Source organism: Neomonachus schauinslandi, chromosome 14, assembly GCF_002201575.2.
Source record: "Neomonachus schauinslandi chromosome 14, ASM220157v2, whole genome shotgun sequence".
Classification (NCBI taxonomy): domain Eukaryota; kingdom Metazoa; phylum Chordata; class Mammalia; order Carnivora; family Phocidae; genus Neomonachus; species Neomonachus schauinslandi.
The window spans coordinates 84,258,660-84,278,665 of NC_058416.1; the positions used below are offsets into that span (position 1 = coordinate 84,258,660).

The 20,006-nt window shown below is 40.4% G+C and overlaps 1 protein-coding gene across 1 annotated transcript in view; it reads right to left on the reverse strand.

Moving 5' to 3' along the window:
- The window catches only part of RAD9B (RAD9 checkpoint clamp component B), a 39,877-nt gene that overhangs the window by 16,453 nt on the left and 3,418 nt on the right, over window positions 1–20,006 (reverse strand). Inside the window, exons 4-9 of the mRNA XM_021698629.1 lie at window positions 18,963–19,077; window positions 11,573–11,672; window positions 8,600–8,706; window positions 2,438–2,544; window positions 2,291–2,355; window positions 1,636–1,758 (exon numbers count right to left, since the gene is read on the reverse strand). Coding sequence (XP_021554304.1) covers window positions 1,636–1,758; window positions 2,291–2,355; window positions 2,438–2,544; window positions 8,600–8,706; window positions 11,573–11,672; window positions 18,963–19,077 — 617 coding nt within the window. The remainder of the gene's footprint in view (window positions 1–1,635; window positions 1,759–2,290; window positions 2,356–2,437; window positions 2,545–8,599; window positions 8,707–11,572; window positions 11,673–18,962; window positions 19,078–20,006) is intronic.

Consider the following 20,006-nt stretch of genomic DNA (forward strand, 5'->3'; position numbering starts at 1 on the left):
CCCTGCTGAGCAGGGAGCCCGATGTGGGACTCGATCCCGGGACTCCAGGATCATGACCTGAGCCGAAGGCAGTCGCTTAACCAACTGAGCCACCCAGGCGCCCTACCACATCTTCTTTATCCATTCATCTGTCGATGGACATCTGGGTCTTTCCATAGTTTGGCTATTGTGGACATTGCTGCTATAAACATTGAGGTGCAGGTGCCCCTTCGGATCACTATATTTGTATCTTTGGGGTAAATACCCAATAGTGCAATTGCTGGGTGGTAGTGTAGCTCTATTTTCAACTTTTTGAGGAACCTCCATACTGGTTTCCAGAGTGGCTGCACCAGTTTGCATTCCCACTAACAGTGTAGGAGGGTTCCTCTTTCTCCACATCCTCGTTCCTGACTTGTTAATTTTAGCCATTCTGACTGGTGTGAGGTGGTATCTCATTGTGGTTTTGATTTGGATTTCCCTGATGCCAAGGGATGCTGAGCACTTTTTCATGTGTCTGTTGGCCATCTGGATATCTTCTTTGCAGAAATGTCTGTTCACGTCTTCTGCCCAGACCATGAGACTTAACGATAGAGAACAAACTGAGGGTTGATGGAGGGAGGTGTGTGGAGGATGGGCTAGATGGGTGATGGGCATTAAGAAGGGCACTTATTATGATGAGCACTGGGTGTTGTATGTAAGTGATGAATCACTAAATTCTACTCCTGAAACCAATATTGCACTGTATGTTAACTAACTAGAATTTAAATAAAAAATTTTTTAAAAAGAAAGCTAAAATTTACATATATTATTTAGAAATTTTCTAAATTTCTAAATAAATACAGATTCAAATTCTTCAGTAAAGCAACCCAGTGTGCATGAGACAAACTTGTGATATAGTAACAGGGCCTGAGTTAGAAAAAAAGTCAAATTACTATACATCTGCATGATAAAATTCTATACAGTCATTAAAAATCGTATTTCCAAGTCATAATCAGTTATATTGGAACCTGTTCACAATATATTTTGTGAGGGACAAAGAGGATAGAAAACTGCATATCCTATATGATCCTGATCTTATTTTAAGACATCTTATGCAAAATAAAAAGTCTGCAATAAAGAACAGTGAGCCAAATGTTAATAGTGGCTATCTCCAGGTGGTGCAATTTATCTTCTTTGTACTTTTCTCTATTTTCCAAATTTCCCATAGTACCTTTAAGTTAACTTTTACAGTGAAGCACCCTGCACCAAAAAAAAAAAAAAAAAAAAGTTATTGAGACAAAAGAAAAACAAAGGCTGTCCCCATGTCCGAGAAAGAAGAGTTCTAGGCAGTGAACAGAAACTTACCCGTGAACCTTAACACTGTATCCCTCCTAAAAACAACTGCCAAAACTGGAAATGAGGTTTGGGTAATAACAAAGATAAATCACACAGTCCTGTTAAATTCTGATCAGAAGAGAAAAAACGAATGTCTAGTGCATGATTGGTGCTATTTCTCACTAGTTAGCTCCTACTGTAGCTCTTCCTGATTCAGTCAATATTTCTGATCTAATGTTTTACTCCTCGATTGTTTCCTAAATGAATGCCAATGAATTATTTCAGAATAAGATTGCAGTGGCTTTTCCCCATCTAGTAAAGATGTTAAAACATTGGTCTTACCTTTTTTGTTTTTGTGAAAGACACAGTGATTGCGGAGAAGATGCTCTACTTGGCTCATCAGCTAATGTAGCCAAAATAAAGTTAGCTTCCAGTAACATATCATCGATACTTAAAGCCATAGGTCTAAAAAAAGGCAAAGTCAGAGCAAGCATCATACATGTTTTCTGATGGACATTAGGAAAATTAGAAAATGACACTTCAGAAGTAAAAAGAGACAGTTAAAGTCCTATTTGTCTTCACAAATTAACATGGTCCTTCGACATCATCAGATCTGATTTCAAAAAGCTCATCTAACCCAGTCTCTGAAATTTTAGTTCTGAAATACTATATGAAATATCATGGTTTCATAGAAATTAGACTTGTTTAAGCCATGCATAATTTAATTTTCTAATTAGGCAATTAATTTCACCATGTCTATAAATGTTTTCACTCTGCAGAATATATCTTTTTCAATTACCAATTTAAAAATGCCATCTATGGCATCCTTCAAATTTTAGTTTGGTAAGTGTTGCTAGTAAAGTTAAGGAATTCTTGAGGTGTGAATTAATTTCAAAGTGATCCAAAGGGTTTTATTATTGATATATAACAAAAGGAAGAAAGGAAGGAAAGAAAGAAGGGAGGGAGGAGGGAGGGAGGAAATTTCCCAAGGACTTACTTCCCAGGAAAATCAAAATGAATGGCTATAGGAGCATGTGTAGCCTCTGAAAATGTCAGCATTCCCTGAAAGAGAAAAAGAAGAAAAACAGTTGAAATCTTTATTTTAAAAACTACCAGTGAAATTTTGATACAAATTTTTGTTTACCTTTAATTCTTTGAAGCAGAATGTTATTTCAGTATCAACTCCAATTTGAAAGAAGTCAAACTCATCTGGGCCAACAAACATTTCACTGTACACAGAATTGGTCAAACCTGTTCAGTATTATAGGTAAAGAAAGAACAGAATTAGTTCCAGGGGTACTTGTTAAATTTTAATATGAAAATATAACTGTAAGTGATAGATTAAAAATAGCCACAAATCCTTTGACACTCTTTCACTGAGAGATGGGGTCTATCCCTATGTCCCCTCCCCTTGAATTTGGGTAGTTGGGCTCTCTGACTGCTAAGACCAATAGTATATGGTGCTATGGATGAAATGACCTAGTATTGGTTTCCGAGCCCAGGCCTTAAGAGACTGGCAACTTCCGCTTCCTCTATCCTCCATCCACTTCCTCTATCCTTTAACACTCACTCTTGGAACTTGGCCATCATGCTGAGTTCATGCTATATGAAGACCAAGTTAATGGAGAGGCCATATGTGTGCAGTCACTCTGATTAACAGCCCAGCTGTGCTCCCAGCATCAATTACCAGCCATGTCAGTGTGCCATCTTGGATGGATTCAGATGATTCCAGACCCAGCCACTGTCTAACTGCAATTGCATGAGACCCCAAGAACAAACTGTCTAGCTGAGCCCCATCAACCCACAGAAACATAAGAGATAAGAATGAATTATTTTGAGTTTTTCACTACAAAAATGTTTGATATACACGCTCAGAAATACAAACACACACCTTCAGCCCTGGAGGACACAATAAGAAGTCTGTGACCCAGGAGGAGGCCCTCAGCTGACTTACAGCCTTCAGAACCATGAAATGTAAAGATTGCCTGTTCAAAGTCACTGGAGAAAGTCCAAAAGGAGGCAGAATCAAGAAGTTATTCAGCACTTAAAAGAAGCAATGATAATGGAGAGAGAGCAGCAGCAGAGGGAGAGGGAGAAGCAGGCTTCCCGCGGAGCAGGGAGCCCGATGTGGGGCTCCATCCCAGACCCCGGGATCATGACCTGAGCCGAAGGCAGACGCTTAACCAACTGAGCCACCCAGGCGCCCCAGAAGTGCTTCATCGTGTTGTACTGAGTGACATGAGGCCTCACCTGTGCAAGCTGGGAAATGTAAGAAGTTTAAAAAGAAGGAGGAGGAAGTAGGAACGAGGGAGAAAAGAAACAACAAAAAAACACACATAAAATAGGCACTATTTGTCTGTAGGCTTCTGACTGAGCACAGAAGGCAAGTCATTCAGCAAAAAGTAGAGTCATCTTTGTGAATACTGCATAGCTCCCTATTGCTTCCTTCTCAAAGATGCCTCAGGATAAAGCTAAGAAATGAAAGTCTTTGTCATTTTCATTTCTCCTTAAAATCGGGAGGAAAGAGGAGAAACATTTCATGGATACAAAGATATCTGAAAAGAACCACAAAAATAAAAATTCAGAATAAAAAAAAAAGAAATACATACACACACGAGTACCTTTTCTTTTTCTCACTTTCTTTTTTTTCTAATTGAAGTGTAGTTAACATACAGTGTTACATTAGTTTCAGGTATATAATATAAAAATTCAACAATTCTATACATTTCTCAGTATTCATCAAGATAAATTACTCTTAATCCCCTTTATCTATTTCACACACACCCCCCGCCAACCACTAGTTTGTTCTCTGTATTTAAGAGATGTTTGTCTCTTTTTTTTTTTAATTTTTATTTTTTTTAAAGATTTTACCCATTTGACAGAGAGAGACACAGCGAGAGCAGGAACACAAGCAGGGGGAGTGGGAGAGGGAGAAACAGGCTTCCCGCGGAGCAGGGAGCCCGATGCGGGGCTCCATCCCAGGACCCTGGGACCATGACCCGAGCCGAAGGCAGACGCTTAACGACTGAGCCACCCAGGCACCCCTCTTTTTTTTTTTTTTTAAAGATTTTATTTATTTGACAGAGAGAGCACAAGCAGAGGGAGAGAGAGAGAGAAGCAGGCTCCCTGCTGAGCAAGGAGCCTGATGTGGGACTCGATCCCAGGACCCTGGGATCATGACCCTGGCCGAAGGCAGCCGCTTAACTGACTGAGCAACCCAGGCGTCCCAAGATGTTTGTCTCTTTTTCTTTGTTTGTTCATTTGTTTTGTTTCTTAAATTCCACATATGAGTGAAATCATATGGTATCTGTCTTTCTCTGATTGACTTATTGCATTCAGCATGATATACTTTTTTAAAAAGATTTTATTTATTTGAGAGAGAAAGAGAGAGAGGGCACTCATGCACCAGCAAGGGGAGGGGCAGAGGGAGATGGACAAGCTGACCCCTGTTGAGCAGAGAGACTGACGCAGGCTCGATCCCAGGACGCTGAGATCATGACCTGAGCCAAAGTCAGACACTGAACTGACTGAGCCACCCAGGCGCCCCTAGCATTATATCCTTTAGGTCCATCCATGCTGTCGCAAATGGCAAGATTTCATTCTTTTTTATGACTGAGTAATACTACGTTATATATACACCACATCTTCTTTATCCCTTTGTCTATGATGGATTTGGGTTGCTTCCATATCCTGGCTATTGTAAATAATACTGCAGTGAACACAGGGGTGCATGTATCTTTTCAAATCAGTGTTTTCATTTTTTCTGGGTAAACACCCAGTAGCAGAATTATTGGACCATATGATATTTCTATTTTTAATTTTTTAAGGAACCTCTATACTGTTTTCCACAGTGGCTGCACCAATTTACATTCCCACCAACAGTACACAAGGGTTCCTTTTTCTCCACATCCTCGCCAACACTCGTTATTTCTTGTGTATTTGATTTTAGCCATTCTGACAGGTATAAGATGAGATCTCATTGTGGGTTTTTTTTTTTTTCTCTTTAAAGGAAGGCAGACTACCACATGTAGCACCTCCTTTGGATGGGTCTGGAGTCTTGGAAGCTTGACTACCCTACACTCTCCTGCAAATGGACCTTGAGAGCTTGTTTGAAGGCTCCAGCAGGGAAGCTCAGCTATTCGTATACCCTTGACCAAAGAACGGTCCTCCTCTATTGGGAAGGTTGTCCTCTTTGAGCGTGAAGCCTTGGGAGGGACACACATGGAGTGGTGAGGGAGGAAGGGGACACCCGCCTAGCAGCCAGATCAGCTGAATCAATCCTGGCGATCAATGGAGTGACAGATGTTTCAGCCACATGGCCCTCACATCTTCATTGTGGTTTTGATTTGCATTTCCCTGCTGATGAGTGATGTTGAGCATCTCTTCATGTGTCTGTGCCCATCTGTATACATTCTGTGGAGGAAGTATTCAGGTACTCTGCCCATTTTTAAAAAAGATTTATTTATTTGAGAGAATGAAAAGAGAGAGAGTGGGAGGCAGGGGCAGAGGGAGAGAGAATCTTAAGCACAGTCTGCACTGAGCACCTGACATGGGCTCTATCCCATGACCCTGAGATCACAACCTGAGCCAAAATCAAGAGTAGGATGCTTAACTGACTGCACCATTCAGGTGCCCCAATCTGCCCATTTTTTTATTGGATTACTTTTAATAGCTTCATAGTATTTCATTATCTTTACTCAACCAATCTTCTGATATTAGATCTGAAGTATAGAAGGAGATATCCCAAACTATTAAAAGTGCTTATCTCTGGGGCGCCTGGGTGGCTCAGATGGTTGAGCGTCTGCCTTCGGCTCAGGTCATGATCCCAAGGTCCTGGGATCAAGTCCCACATCGGGCTCCCGGCTCGGCAGGGAGCCTGCTTCTCCCTCTGACCCTCTCCCCTCTCATGCTGTTTCTCTCTCGCTCGCTTTCTAAAAAATAAATAAATAAAATCTTTAAAAAAAAAAAAAAAGTGCTTATCTCTGGATAGTGGGATTTCAGGTGACTTTTTTTTATTAGTGCTTATTTTGTGTTTTTTATTTTCTTCAATGAACATGAATTAACGTAACTGTAAGAACAAAGGATAAATAGTATATATATATATTTTTTTAAGATTTTATTTATTTATTTGACAGAGAGAGACACAGCGAGAGAGGGAACATAGGCAGGGGGAGTGGGAGAGGGAGAAGCAGGCTTCCCGCCGAGCAGGGAGCCCGATACGGGGCTCGATCCCAGGACCCTGGGATCATGACCTGAGCCGAAGGCAGACGCTTAACGACTGAGCCACCCAGGCGCCCCCAGTATATATATATATTTTAAAGATTTTATTTATTTATTTGAGAGAGAGAGAGCACATGAGAGGGGGGAGGGTCAGAGGGAGAAGCAGACTCCCTGCCGAGCAGGGAGCCCGATGCGGGACTCGATCCCGGGACTCCAGGACCATGACCTGAGCCGAAGGCAGTTGCTCAACCAACTGAGCCACCCAGGCGCCCGCCCCCAGTATATATTTTTTAAAAGGACCAAACACTGGGTGCCTGGGTGGCTCAGTCGTTAAGCGTCTGCCTTCAGCTCAGGTCATGATCCCATGGTCCTGGGATGGAGTCCCACATCAGGCTCCCTGCTCCGTGGGAAGCCTGCTTCTCCCTCTCCCACTCCCCCTGCCTGTGTTCCTGCTCTCGCTGTGTCTCTCTCTGTCAAATAAATAAATAAAATCTTTAAAAAAAAAAATAAAAGGACCAAACACTATCCTAGAAATCATTCCTATCAAACAAGAAGACTCATGTCACTTCCCGAGTACTAGCATAGAGTAGGTTCAATAATAAACAACTGGGTCCCTAGTCAACCATAACTATAACTACTCATTAGAAAGCTGCTCACAAGGGACAATATCTCCTGGTTACTAAATGGCCATCTTTATTCAGAGATGGCATTATGGAATACAAAACAGACCCTTTCACTAGCCAAGCATATAGTTTCCTGATCATGCGCTTCTGAGTGTCAAAAAACAATGCTACGTAAGACTAGAAAGAAGCAATAAGAGCACAATGGTAATGAGCCTGTGCCTTGGAGCCTATGTTCAGATAATCCACACTTACTGTGTGACACCAGGCAAGTCACTGAGTTTCTCTGTGCTTCACATGAAAAAATGGACATCATAATAGGACCTACATCACAGAGCTTAAAAAGATCACATGAATTCATAAATGGAAACCATTTAGGAAAAGAACATAGAGGGGCACCTGGATGGTTCAGTTGATTGAAAAGCTGACCCTTGATTTCAGCTCAGGTCATGATCTTGGGGTCCTGGAATCGAGCCCTGCATCAGGCTCCCCACCCAGCAGGGAGTCTGCTTGAAATTCTCTCTCTCTCCCTCTCCCTCTGCCCCTCCCCCTGCTCACACTCCCCTTCTCTCTCAAAATAAATTAATATTTTTTTTAAAAGTTAAAAAAAAAAAAAAGAACAAAAACATGGCACACACTAAACACCACAAAAGTCATCTGATCCAACTTCAGCCCTAGTTCTACTGGTTTTTCAGTCTGGAATAATACAGTTCCCTCCCTTTCTTTTCCTTACGGCTGTCACACACACACATGCAGACACACACACACACACCAAATTACCCAAGGTTAAAGAGTCTCAAACAGCTTGTACCCAAAAGACCATAGTCAATTTTCTTGATAGCAAAACTTCTGATTCAATCATGCCTTAGTTTCTCCATTCAATCTAGATAACTCTTGGAGGAGCTGACGTAAGTATTCACGTTTTCTGCTGTGTGTATTTGCCATCTGGAATATCTTACTTCTCTAGTTCAAAGCTACTTTTTCTTCTTATGTGATTAACAATAATCTCAATTGGATTGCTGGCCTCTTAATTTTTCTTTATGCTAAACACAAAGGTTGATAAAAGATGAAAAACAGGGGTGCCTGGCCGGCTCAATTAGAAGAGCACGCAACTCTTGATCTTGGGGTCGTGAGTTTGAGCCCCATGTTGGGTGCAGAGATCACTAAAAAATAAATAAATTTTAAAAAAGATGAAAACCAGACCTTAAAAATCTTAACTGAAAATATACTTTTCTCAGTAACGATTCTCCTAATTTTAAAACAACCTGAATTTCAAAGCCAAATGTTTTAATTATTGATTCTGTTCCATTTCCTGGATCCCTTAAAAATTTTAATGATCTTTCTACATCTTACTGCTTTTTAGACAAGAATAAACGTTATGCCACCAATGTTTACTGTATGGTCAGTCATCAAGAAACCCAGGAAGTGACATGCCATCCGAGCGCCATGACAGATGTAGTCCTCACCCATTGGTTCATCACTGGAACTCTTAAGGCAAACGCTGAGTGGGGTAACAGCAAGAGTAACTTCTTCTTGACTTGATGTAAAAAGAACAACTGCCTCAGCAAGCACTCTACAAAAAGTAATGAAAAGTACTATGTTACTTGAAAAACAAGAAGAAAGAATCTTATTAAATGGGACTCAAATCTTTAATCTGGAAATAAACAGGTTAGTCAGCCTAGATTTTTTAAAAACTTACCCAAAATACCTATCTTATTTTTTCTACGTGAGCTGCAATATTTTTAGTATATTTTAAAAATTCACTTGAAAGCCAAGAGAATAGTAAAATATATTCTTAGTATGACATGTAAAAGCTACAGAATAAACCAGACACTGGAAGAAATGTCTTCAATTCCATGGTTTTATATACCCCCTATATATTTTTAATGACCTGCAATCATACTCCTAAGGGAGGTAGTAGAAAACATCGCTGTTCAGACAGAACCGGGTGGAACTATGCTGGAGATCTGGGTGAGGGGTAGAGGTTTACGAGCAGCCTGCTACTTATATTCTCTTTCCCTTTGTTACTTGTCCTAGATTATTACCTATTACTTTCAAGGTTGTCTTGACATCCCAAATGCCCTTTTATCCTGAGCTCCCTTTTTAAAAATAGTTTTATTGATACAGAATTCACATACTGTACAATTCACAGATTTAAAGTTTTTTAACTTGTATTTCCCTAACTGTTAATGATGTTGAGCACCTTTTCATGAGCTTTTCAACCATTTGTATATCTTCTTTGGCAAATTATCTATTCAAATCCTTTGCCCATTTTTAATTAGGTTATCTTTTTATTATTACATTACAAGATCTGGGCTACTTTTGAAATTGAGGTGTTGTCAGATAAAAGTGAGATTCTTAGAATGTATGTAATGTTGATGTTAACCTGATGCTAGACATTAGCTCAGCAGTGTTTCTTGATGCCAAAATGTCAGGAACACCTACCAAATTCATCTAGGAACTTTTCCAGTGTTGATGGTGTTTTATAAAATACCAAATAACCTGATACAAAAAAATTATATCATAAATGTGCAATTCAAAAAGGAAGAAAAATACAATAAATATATGAAAAGATGTTCAAACTCCCAAGGAATCAACGCAACAAAAAAGGACATCTAATAATACAATTTTCTACCTATCAGGTTGGCAAAAATTTTAAAGATTGATCATATATGTTACTTGAAAGGACTCCCCTACATTTCTGGTGGGAATGTAAGTTGGCTCATCCTTTAAGACAGCAATTTGGTAGTCAGTATGTATGCAAATTTAAAATTTGGTAAGCCTTTGACCCAGTGATTTCATTTCTAGGACTCTGTGTTAAGTGTATAAGATGGCCCCCAGTGATCCCCACCTCCTGGTATTTATGCCCTCATATAATCCCCTGCCCTTGAGTGTGGGCTTCATTTACAGAGTCACTTCTAACAAAGAAAATGGCAGAAGTGATGAAATGTCAGTTCTGAGATTAGATTATAAAAAGACTTTGGTTCCATTTGTGAATTCTCTCTCTCAATCAGTCATCTCAATCAATTCTCTCTCTTTCTGATTACCAGTGGCCACGTGGTAAGGACAATCAGATAATCCACAGAGAGGCCTGTGTGGTGAGGAACTGAGGCCTACCAGCAACCAGACTAGTGAGCTTGGAAGTTGATCATCTGAGGGCTCCCCACAGCCATGTCTGTGAGTTTGGGAGTGAACCCCCCCCCCCCGTCCAGCCTTCAGATGAGACCCCAGCCCCGGCTGACAGCTTGACTCCAATTTCATGAGACACCTTGAGCTGGATGCACCCAGTTAAGCCACACTTATAACTATGAAGTAATCAATATCTGGTTTCTTAAAGCTCTGAGTTTGGGGGAAATTTGTTCCACAGAAAAAGGCAACTAATACACTTTTTTTTTTTTTATGGCAAAAAGCTGGAAACAACCTACTTTTTCACTAATAGGACAATGGGTAACTAAATTATGGTTCAGTCATACAGTGAAAAATTATGTAATCATTAAAAACAATAAGATTGATTTAAGTGAACTGACACAGAAACTTAAAAAATCAAGTTGCCAAATAATAACAGTAGGACATTTTCTTTGAAAAAATTAGTTATAAGTATGTGTCTAATAAGTAATATAAATTTGAGAGGGGGGAAGAAGGAAGAGAAAGAAAGATATCCATAGCTATAAGGAGAGGGTGAGTTACAGAGAGATTGGCTATATAGAGAAGAAGATCTACAAGGATATACACCAAATTGTTGATTGATGTTACCTCTGCAAAGTGGGATAGAGGGGACAGGTAAAGGAGAAAAACTTTTCATTTTTTATCTTTGTACTCCTCTATAAATTCTAGATGTATTACAAGGAGCATGTATTGCTTGTTTAATTTAAAGAACAATAAGGATAAAATATCCTTTGGCTCACAAAGTAATTAATGTTTAATGTTTAATGCTACAGCTTAACTAAAAAATTGGTGCACTTTTCTGACAAATGAACTAAAAAATTGGGTGCATTTTTCTGACAAATGCACTTTTCTGACAAATGCACATTCTCTAAAGAAAAAATGCAAACACTTGGGATAAAAATAAGTTTACATAAAAACGTTAACGTTTCCTTGTGTTGTGTGTTTTAAGACTCAGGCAGAAGGCAATATATAAATGCAAAGTATAATTAGGTAATATATTTTTCCCTTGGTATCACTTGATGTAGAAAGGCACTAATGGGATATTTTTAGAACTTTCTTGCCACTAAGTCATTATTGCTACCATTAAGCAATTATATTATCTACCATTATCTTTTTCACAGTTTCCTCTTGACCTTGTAAGGGGATTTCTCCAAGTCAAATGTTAGCTTTTTTTAAAAATATAACTGATTTCAAATTTTAATTAAGGGCATTAACTCTTTACTCTGTGCCCACATTATATTTAGAAAAAAAATAAATACCAGAGAACTCATTACCTTGGTTGAATAATTAGTGTATTAGAACACATATTCTTTTCAAAAATAACTTGCAAGGGCTGACTTTCTTGAAAACACACATTATGAGTTCTTCTAATACCTTAAAAAGAATAAAGCAATCTGTTAATAATTTTAAGTGCAACATGAACTATTTAAAAAGTCTACGTTTCACAGCCACGTTAAAATAATAAAATTAAAGAAACATTTCCTATCTGGCAGGTGCCCGTAGCTTGAAGGAGCAGAATTCCTTTATGAAATGTGTTTATTGCCCCCTAGTGGACACCATGCAACATGCCATATCCTCGGACCAATCAGGCAGTAGAGCTCCCAAGTTCTTTTGAAATACAAGTTATTTCTTAAATTGTGGGTAAAATAGTGATTGCCCACTCTAGTTCATGTGCCTATCATTCTCTTTCACTACCTTTCATCCAGGTTTGATATTTCTGGGTTTCTGGGGAATTCTGGAAGTATGAGCCAGCAACGGTAGTATGCATTTTACACACATTACCTATGATCTTCACAACAGCCCTGCGGGGTAGGCACTTAGTCTCAGAAGAGGAACCTGTAGCCCAGTGAGGCTGACTGACTTTTCAAGGTGATGCTATTTTAATAAGTATAGGGAGAATGTGAACCTAAGTTTGAATACAGAGCCCATGTAATGAAATCCAAATGGGCTGTAACTTTCTACAGCCCAATAATGTTGTGGTGAGAATCAGAAGGACTCACTAGAAACAACATTTCTCATCTAACTTGGATTTTTTTTTCTTTTAGGGAGGAGGGGGAGAGGGAGAGAGAGAATCCCAAGCAGGCTCCATGCCCAGCCCATGAGCCCGACACAAGGCTCGATCCCATGACCCCAAGATCACGACCTGTGCTGAAATCAAGAGTCGGACTCCTAACCAACTGAGCCACCCAGGCGCCCCTGGGGGGTTTTTTAATACAAAATTAATAATGGCAACATTTATTAATTTCATATTTACAGACCACCTACTATGCACAAAGCTGCATTAGTTAGCTTTTGCTGGAGAACAAACCACTCCAAAACTTAGTGGCTCAAAATAACAAACATTTATTATTTCTCACAATTCAGCTGAGTAGTTCTGGTTTCAGCTGGCTTAGCTGTGGCTGGACATCTTGGATGGCTTCACTTTCATGTTTAGGGCCCAGTGGGACAACTGGCATGGCTGAGACTGCTGGGACGGCTGAGGCCTCCCACCACATGGTCTTAATCCTCCAGAAGTCTACTGTGCAGCACTTGTTCTCATGCTGAGGGAAGGGTTCCTGCTTTCACAGGGGAAGCTGCCAGGCCTCTTAAGGCCTAGGCTTGCAACTCACACAATATCACTTCTATTTAATTGATAAAGCAAGCCCAAGGCCAGCCAAGATTCCAGCTGGGGAAACAGACTCCAGCTTTCGAAGGGTGGGAAGCAGCAAATAATTTGTGAGCACTTGTCTGGTAATCTACTACACAGGAACAATTTCAGGAGCTAGGGATTAGCAAAGCACAAATCAGACAAAAATCTCTCTCCTCATAGAGCTTACCTTCTAGGGAAGGGAGACAGACGATAAGAAAATAAAGTAAAATAATTGATAGGTCACATTGTGGTAAGGGCCACAGGAAAAAAGCAAAGCAGAATGGGCATTAGGGGTGCCAGTCATGGTAGACAGCAATTTTAAATAGAGGGGTCAAGGAAGACCTCATGGAAACGAAGCCATAGGAGTAAAGACCTGGAGGAGGAGAAAGAGCAAAGCAACATGCTATCTGGAGAAGGAGCTTGCTAGGCAGAGGGCTCCCAACCCACGTAGGACCTTATTGGCCACTATAAGATCTCTGGCTTTTACCCTGGGTAAATGGGGAGGGCTTAGGGGGAGGCGTTGAGAGAATTTTGAGCACTGGAGTGACATATCCAACCTATTTCATCTTTGCACTCATCCATACATCTTAGATGTACTACAAAGAGCATGGCACTGCAAGGAATTACTGTGATTTCTATTTTGGGAAGACACAAAGCTCGAAAGTTGGCATAATTTACCCTATTTTAAAAACTATTTCCAAGTTACTTTTGGAGCAACAGGTATTAGATGCTTATGGTCTAAAGTTCAAAAGATACCAAAGAATAGTCAGTGAAAAGTAAGTCACCCCCAACCCCTGACTCCTGCCACCCCCCTACCCTCCACAGAGGGGACCACTGTTAGCAGTTTCTTAGGTATTCTTAGAAACAGCCTTGGCATATGCAGCACGATCATACCTCTAGAACATACCTCTAAATATTTCACTCAAGTGAATACTGGCATGGCCAAACATGCCCAAGCAGAGAAATGTCTAATTTCCTTGTCATTCCTGATGCTCCTTTTCTTGCCACTTGCTTCCTTCTCCTTTTTCCTTATCGACAAGTGCTAAACACTTTCAGCCTATACTTTGCTCCCACTGCTTACTCCTCATAGAATGCCTTCCCATTTCCACCTCCTGGAAACTCACCTAGTCACTCACCTAGTCACTAACCACCAAGCCTTTCCTCTTCACCTTTCTCTCCTCTGAATCTCTGGCCCAAAGAACATCCACTGTACCCTTTTTATTTTATCTTATTTTTTTAAGTAGGCTCCACGTTGGGCATGGAGCTCACATGGGGCTTGAACTCACGACCCTGAGATCAAGACCTGAGCAGAGATCAAGAGTCAGACACTTAACTGACTGAGCCACCCAGGCGCCCCCCCCCCCCCACTGTACCCTTTTTAAAGCATGTACCTCTTCACTGCAGTTTTTCTAGTCTTCTAGTTTAATAACAATTTTCCTTGATAGGATACAAATGGGATAAACATTTAGAAGTCCTGTTTTCTCCCTGGGTCATTTTTTTTTTTTTTAAAGATTTTTATTTATTTATTTGAGAGAGAGAATGAGAGAGAGCACATGAGAGGGGGGAGGGTCAGAGGGAGAAGCAGGCTCCCCGCCAAGCAGGGAGCCCGATGCGGGACTCGATCCCGGGACTCCAGGATCATGACCTGAGCCGAAGGCAGTCGCTTAACCAACTGAGCCACCCAGGAGCCCTCCCTGGGTCATTTATTAACCTTATCTTGTGCTGCACAAAGTACTGGACCATAATGCAATAAGGACTTTTGCATTAGAATGGACTTCCTTCATGGAGAAAATCTTACTACTAAGAACAACAACTGGGGCGTTTGGGTGGCTCAGTCAGTTAAGCGTCCAACTTGATCTCAGCTCAGGTCTTGATCTCCAGGTTGTGAGTTCAAGCCCCGCACTGGGCTCCATGCTGGGAGTGAAGCCTACTCAAGAAGAAAAAAAAAGATAACAACAACAACAGCTGAACTAAAGCAAATGCTTAGTCACATGTTTGGCTTAAATTCTGGCATAAGCTCCTTAATATCTCACAGACCCGTGACAACAGCTTGGGGCCCAGCAGCCAGGCCAACGATCATTCTGAGTAGTAATGTCTCATCCCATCTGCTCCTGGCCATGGGATTCCTGATGCTAGTTCTACTTGCCACTTCATAAGCTCAATTTGGAACTTCCCTCAGTGGGTCCAGAGAACTCTTTCAAACCTGAAGAGGTACAACTAAGGAACAACCATTATTTTGGAGATGTTACATTTGTAGAGTTTAGAATTTCAGAGGTCAGTGATACTTCAAAAATCTTGTAAGTTATTTAAATGGGACCCAATCCCTGTAAGTTCACTGTTAAGCAAGTTTAAAGTCATTAGTACTTCCGTAGAATGCCCTTTGACAAAAACTTGAAACCTTGAAGTGGGATTCCAGCCTTCTTGACATCACTTCATTAATACATGCGTATGAATCAAAGTTTTATTTTCACTCAGTATCCCAGTGCACTCCTCTTATGGAAGCCCCTCTCTGCTGGAGGCCTGTCTCTTTGAGCCAGGAGAGAACACATTAGCATGTCGTGTGTATCAGAGAGTGTGCTTCAGGAACTCCCAGACTCATTTTTAGCAATTCTAGGGCCAGTGCAAAGAAAGAATGGAGAATTGGTGGAATTATTAATAAAATAAATATTTCAGGTAAATCTTGGTTCTCGATGATACAAATCCTTGTTTCCTGTTAGCAGATGCGAAATAATTCAAGAAATCACCATTCTGGAAACTTTTCAAGGTTAGATTTAGAGAAGTTAGTCTTTTTTAGTAGCTCATGTTTTTTCAATTGTTTTCTATCAATGAAGAGAGCCAAATTTACATCACTGTCCTTAATTCCTTCCCAAATCCCAAACATGTATTTCTAGCAGCTTATGGGCTATCTCTACCCAGGTGATTTTTCTCAACTAAATCTGAACAGTGTTTCCCCACCAGATTACAGATATAAAATCGCAAGCATAATTTGCTGTGTGCATACAGTTTTGGAAACTATAACTACTCCAGTTACCTAGCAGCATCCATGTTCTCCGGTCTCCTTCCTTCCTGAATTGGCCCTTCCCCCTTTCATAGCAGCCATGAGGTTGGAGGGGGGACAGACTCTACTTCCAGCATCACTGATAGGCCCTCATTGGTACAAACCAAGTGTGATCTTATGCCCCCTGCAATTAAATTTGGACCAGATATGGCACTTAGAGATGGGAATGCCTTGGCCACTAGGATTGATTTAGGTTGGTCCAGTCAGAGCAAAGTCAAGCGCTTTTGTTCACTGGATACGTAAGGCAAGGCTCTCACTCCCCCTGGATGTGAAAGAGGAAATATTTAGCCCTGGCTGCTGCTACAAGCCGCCTGAGCACTGAAAGTTTGTAAGAGAAGCCTTAGGATAAATCACATGGAAGAAAGTAGAGCTGAGTGAATTTTAAAAAGGAAAGGAGTGCCTGGCGGGCTCAGTTAAGCGTCTGTCTTGGGCTCAGGTCATGATCCCGGGGTCCTGGGATCGAGCCCCGCATCGGGCTCCCTGCTTCTCCCTCTCCCTCTGCCCCTCTACCTGCTTGTGCGTGCACTCTCTCTCTCAAATAAATAAATAAAATCTTAAAAAAAAAAAAAAAGAAAAGAAAAAGGAAGGAGGAAAAGAAGCAGTAGCTGCTACAGCCTCGATCGAACCACGCCTGTGACCTAATTTTGAACTTTTTTCATTTACAAGAGCCAATATTCCTCCTTATTATTAAAGTCAGTTTGAGTTGGATTTTCCGTGTGGTTTTTTTTTTTCCCTGTTAGTTGCAACTTAAGGCATCCTAACTCACAGCTTTCCTACAAAAGCTATTAAAAATCAACCGATTACAAACATGTATTAGACATTACTCTAATTTAAGCTACTTGAGAGATTCTTAAGAAACTGAAGGGGAGCCTGGGTGGCTCAGTCGTTAAATGTCTGCCTTCGGCTCAGGTCATGATCCCAGGGTCCTGGCAGCATCGGGCTCCCTGCTTGGCGGGAAGCCTGCTTCTCCCTCTCCTTCTGCAGCTCCCCCTGCTTGTGCTCGCTCTCTCTGTCAAATAAATAAATAAAATTTTTAAAAAAGAAAGAAACTGAAAAGTTGGTTGTTTGAAATCTAGCTGGAAATAAGGGATGAGGGTCATTGTAATAACAGCAATCATCGACGAGGTAGTACTCCCTCCGCGTCAGACACCACGCTATGTGCTTCACACTGTGATCCTGCTTCACGTTCACAACAACCCCGGAACATGAGCGTAGGTAAGATTATCCCCATTTACAGAAAAGAAAATGACAGTACAGAGAACTGACGAGAGAAAAACTCTCTAAAGGCCTGATATACAAGGGAGGCCATCTTAGATTTCTTCCTAAATTCACATGACTGTACATAAACTTTGTTCAAACCAAAAGCCTGATTTATGGCCTGCCATGCATGCAATGTACATCTGCTTTGTGATGAGTAGCCTAAAGGAAAGCCATCTTGTCCTTGAGGCATCTCAGTCAATGCTCCTGCTCCCTGCATTCCTTTACAATGAAACTCGTGATGCCTGCCTACATACTCATCTATAATCTTTTCAGCTTTTACAAGATGTAAAAATGTATATAACCCTGTAAAAACTGTTTATCCTCTGGAACACTTTCTTCCCTGTGAAAAGTGTGTTTCCCGGGCAGTTGTCCTAACTTGGACTCGAATAAAACTCTCTTACTTTCTGAGATTCTACAAGGTTTGTTCAATTTGCGTTGACAAAGCTTATGTACTTTCACAAAGCTAATAAGAAGTATAGAAGAATCCACACCCATGTCTGTGATGTCAAGGCCTGCTGTGCTTTTAATCATGCTCTTTACGTGATTCTGCTATTATGTGAACTAAAATTCAAAGGGGGAAAATCACATTAAATCATTGATATTTTGCAGGGAAAAAATGAAAGAATATAATACAAATAGGAGCTTAAAATATTAAGATAATTGTCAGGCAAAGTAACAGATAAAAGATAATTGTAACCCTATGATAACCTTCCAGAAGACCATTCCACTACAAAAAAAGATTTGGACTAATATCACAAGCACGAGTTTTAAAGCATACAATTCTACCTGCTAACTTCAAATAAAATAACAGCAATCATAAAAATTATAACTAGAGCTAACACTTAGAGAAGGTGCCAGGCATTCTTTTAAACACTGTGGAACTCTAACTTCCTATAACTCATTGAATCCTCACAAAACCCCAAGAATGCTGGGACTAACATGATCCCCATTTTACATTTAAGGCAAATGAGGCACACAGATGTAAAATAATTTGTCCAAAGTATCAGCAAGGAAAGGGCAGAGCAGGATTCCGCCCCAAACTTTGTGGCCTCCAGAATCCATGTTCTTAATCACTGTGCTAGAGATACTTAAGCATGTAAATGTCCTGTGAGTAAAACATTTGAATATCTACCCTGCAAGGCTGTGAGGCAGGAAATCTGTTTTACAGCTTGGTGTGACAGAGAGAATGTATAAAGGTTTTGGCTCCTACTACTGGGGCTCGACTCAAAGCCAGGCTCGGCGACTTACTAGTTTTGTGACCCTGGGCCAGTTACCACGCACGCTTCTTTCAGTCCCAGATACAGTACTATCTGCCTCCCAGAGGACTTTCAATACAAGCTGGCACTATTCCTTTCTGTTCTTACCAAAGAACACTGTTTCCAAGGCACTCTTACAGAATATCATCAAGCAGCCAGTTAATTTTAGAACCACCTATTGTTTGAATTCAAGCGGACATTGAAAAAAAAAAATTGGTTTGTATGCAGGCAAAGCTTGTGCCGCTGACAAGTTGGAAAAGGAAAAATACCAATCACTTCATAATACTTCTACAGAGACAAATAAGATAATACTTTTCAAGTACTTACAACGGCTCTACCACAAAACCAAATTCTAAGCAGTAATGCAATGAGAAGTCTTAACATGCAGTTTGAATATTCTAAACATAAAAAATATTAACAAAAAAACCACAATACTTTAAACTAGTTTTAACGAGACCTACCATGTCTGCAGAAGAACTGAATGACGACTTTGCACAGATCGGAACTGGTGAATATTTTGCACTTCTCTACATTTCTTTCAAGGGAATTCAGACATCTAAAGATGGGCAGAATTGACTGTAACACAAATACAACATAGAACAGCAGATACTTAATATGATTGTTCTATTAGTTTAAATGAACTAACAAAAGAAGAGCATATACATAAGTGAATATATTTGCCTTGCATTGCCTTTTAAAAATATTTTTAAATTTTTATTTCTGTTTTGAACTATGTAACTATGTGATGTCAACTTTAAAAATAAAATGGCCAATATTCATTTTTTTTCTGGGTTGAAAAAGTATTTTCCCCTTCTTTTAACACTTTATTTTTTTCTCTTTTTAAATTTAAATTCAATTAACATATAGTGTGGTATTAGTTTCAGAGGTAGAGTTTAGTGATTCCTCAGTTGCATGTAACACCCAGTGCTCATTACATCAAGTGCCCTCCTTAATGCCCATCACCCAGTTACCCCAACCCCCCCCCAGCCACCTCTCCTCCAGCAACCCTCAGTTTGTTTCCCATATTAAGAGTCTCCTGGGGTGCCTGAGTGGTTCAGTTGGTTGAGCATCTGCCTTCAGCTCAGGTCATGATCCGGAGTCCTGGGATAGAGCCCCACGTCAGGCTCCCCACTCAGCGGGGAGTCTGCTTCTCCCTCTACCCCTCACCCCGCTCATGCTCTCTCTCTCTCTCAAATAAATAAAATCTTTGAAAAAAAAAAAGAGTCCCTTATGGTTTGTCTCCCTCTCTGGTTTCATCTTCTTGTATTTTTCCCTCCCTTCCCCTGTGATCCTCTCTTTTGTTAAATTCTTAAGAATTTAAGAATTTAAATTCCACATATGAGTGGATTCTATAATTGCCTTTCTCTGACTTATTTCACTTAGCATAATACCTTCTAGTTCCATCCATGTCATTGCAAATGGTAAGGTTTCATTTTTGACGGCTGAGTAATATTCCATTGTGTGTGTGTGTGTGTGTGTGTGTGTGTGTGTGTGTGTGTGTGTGT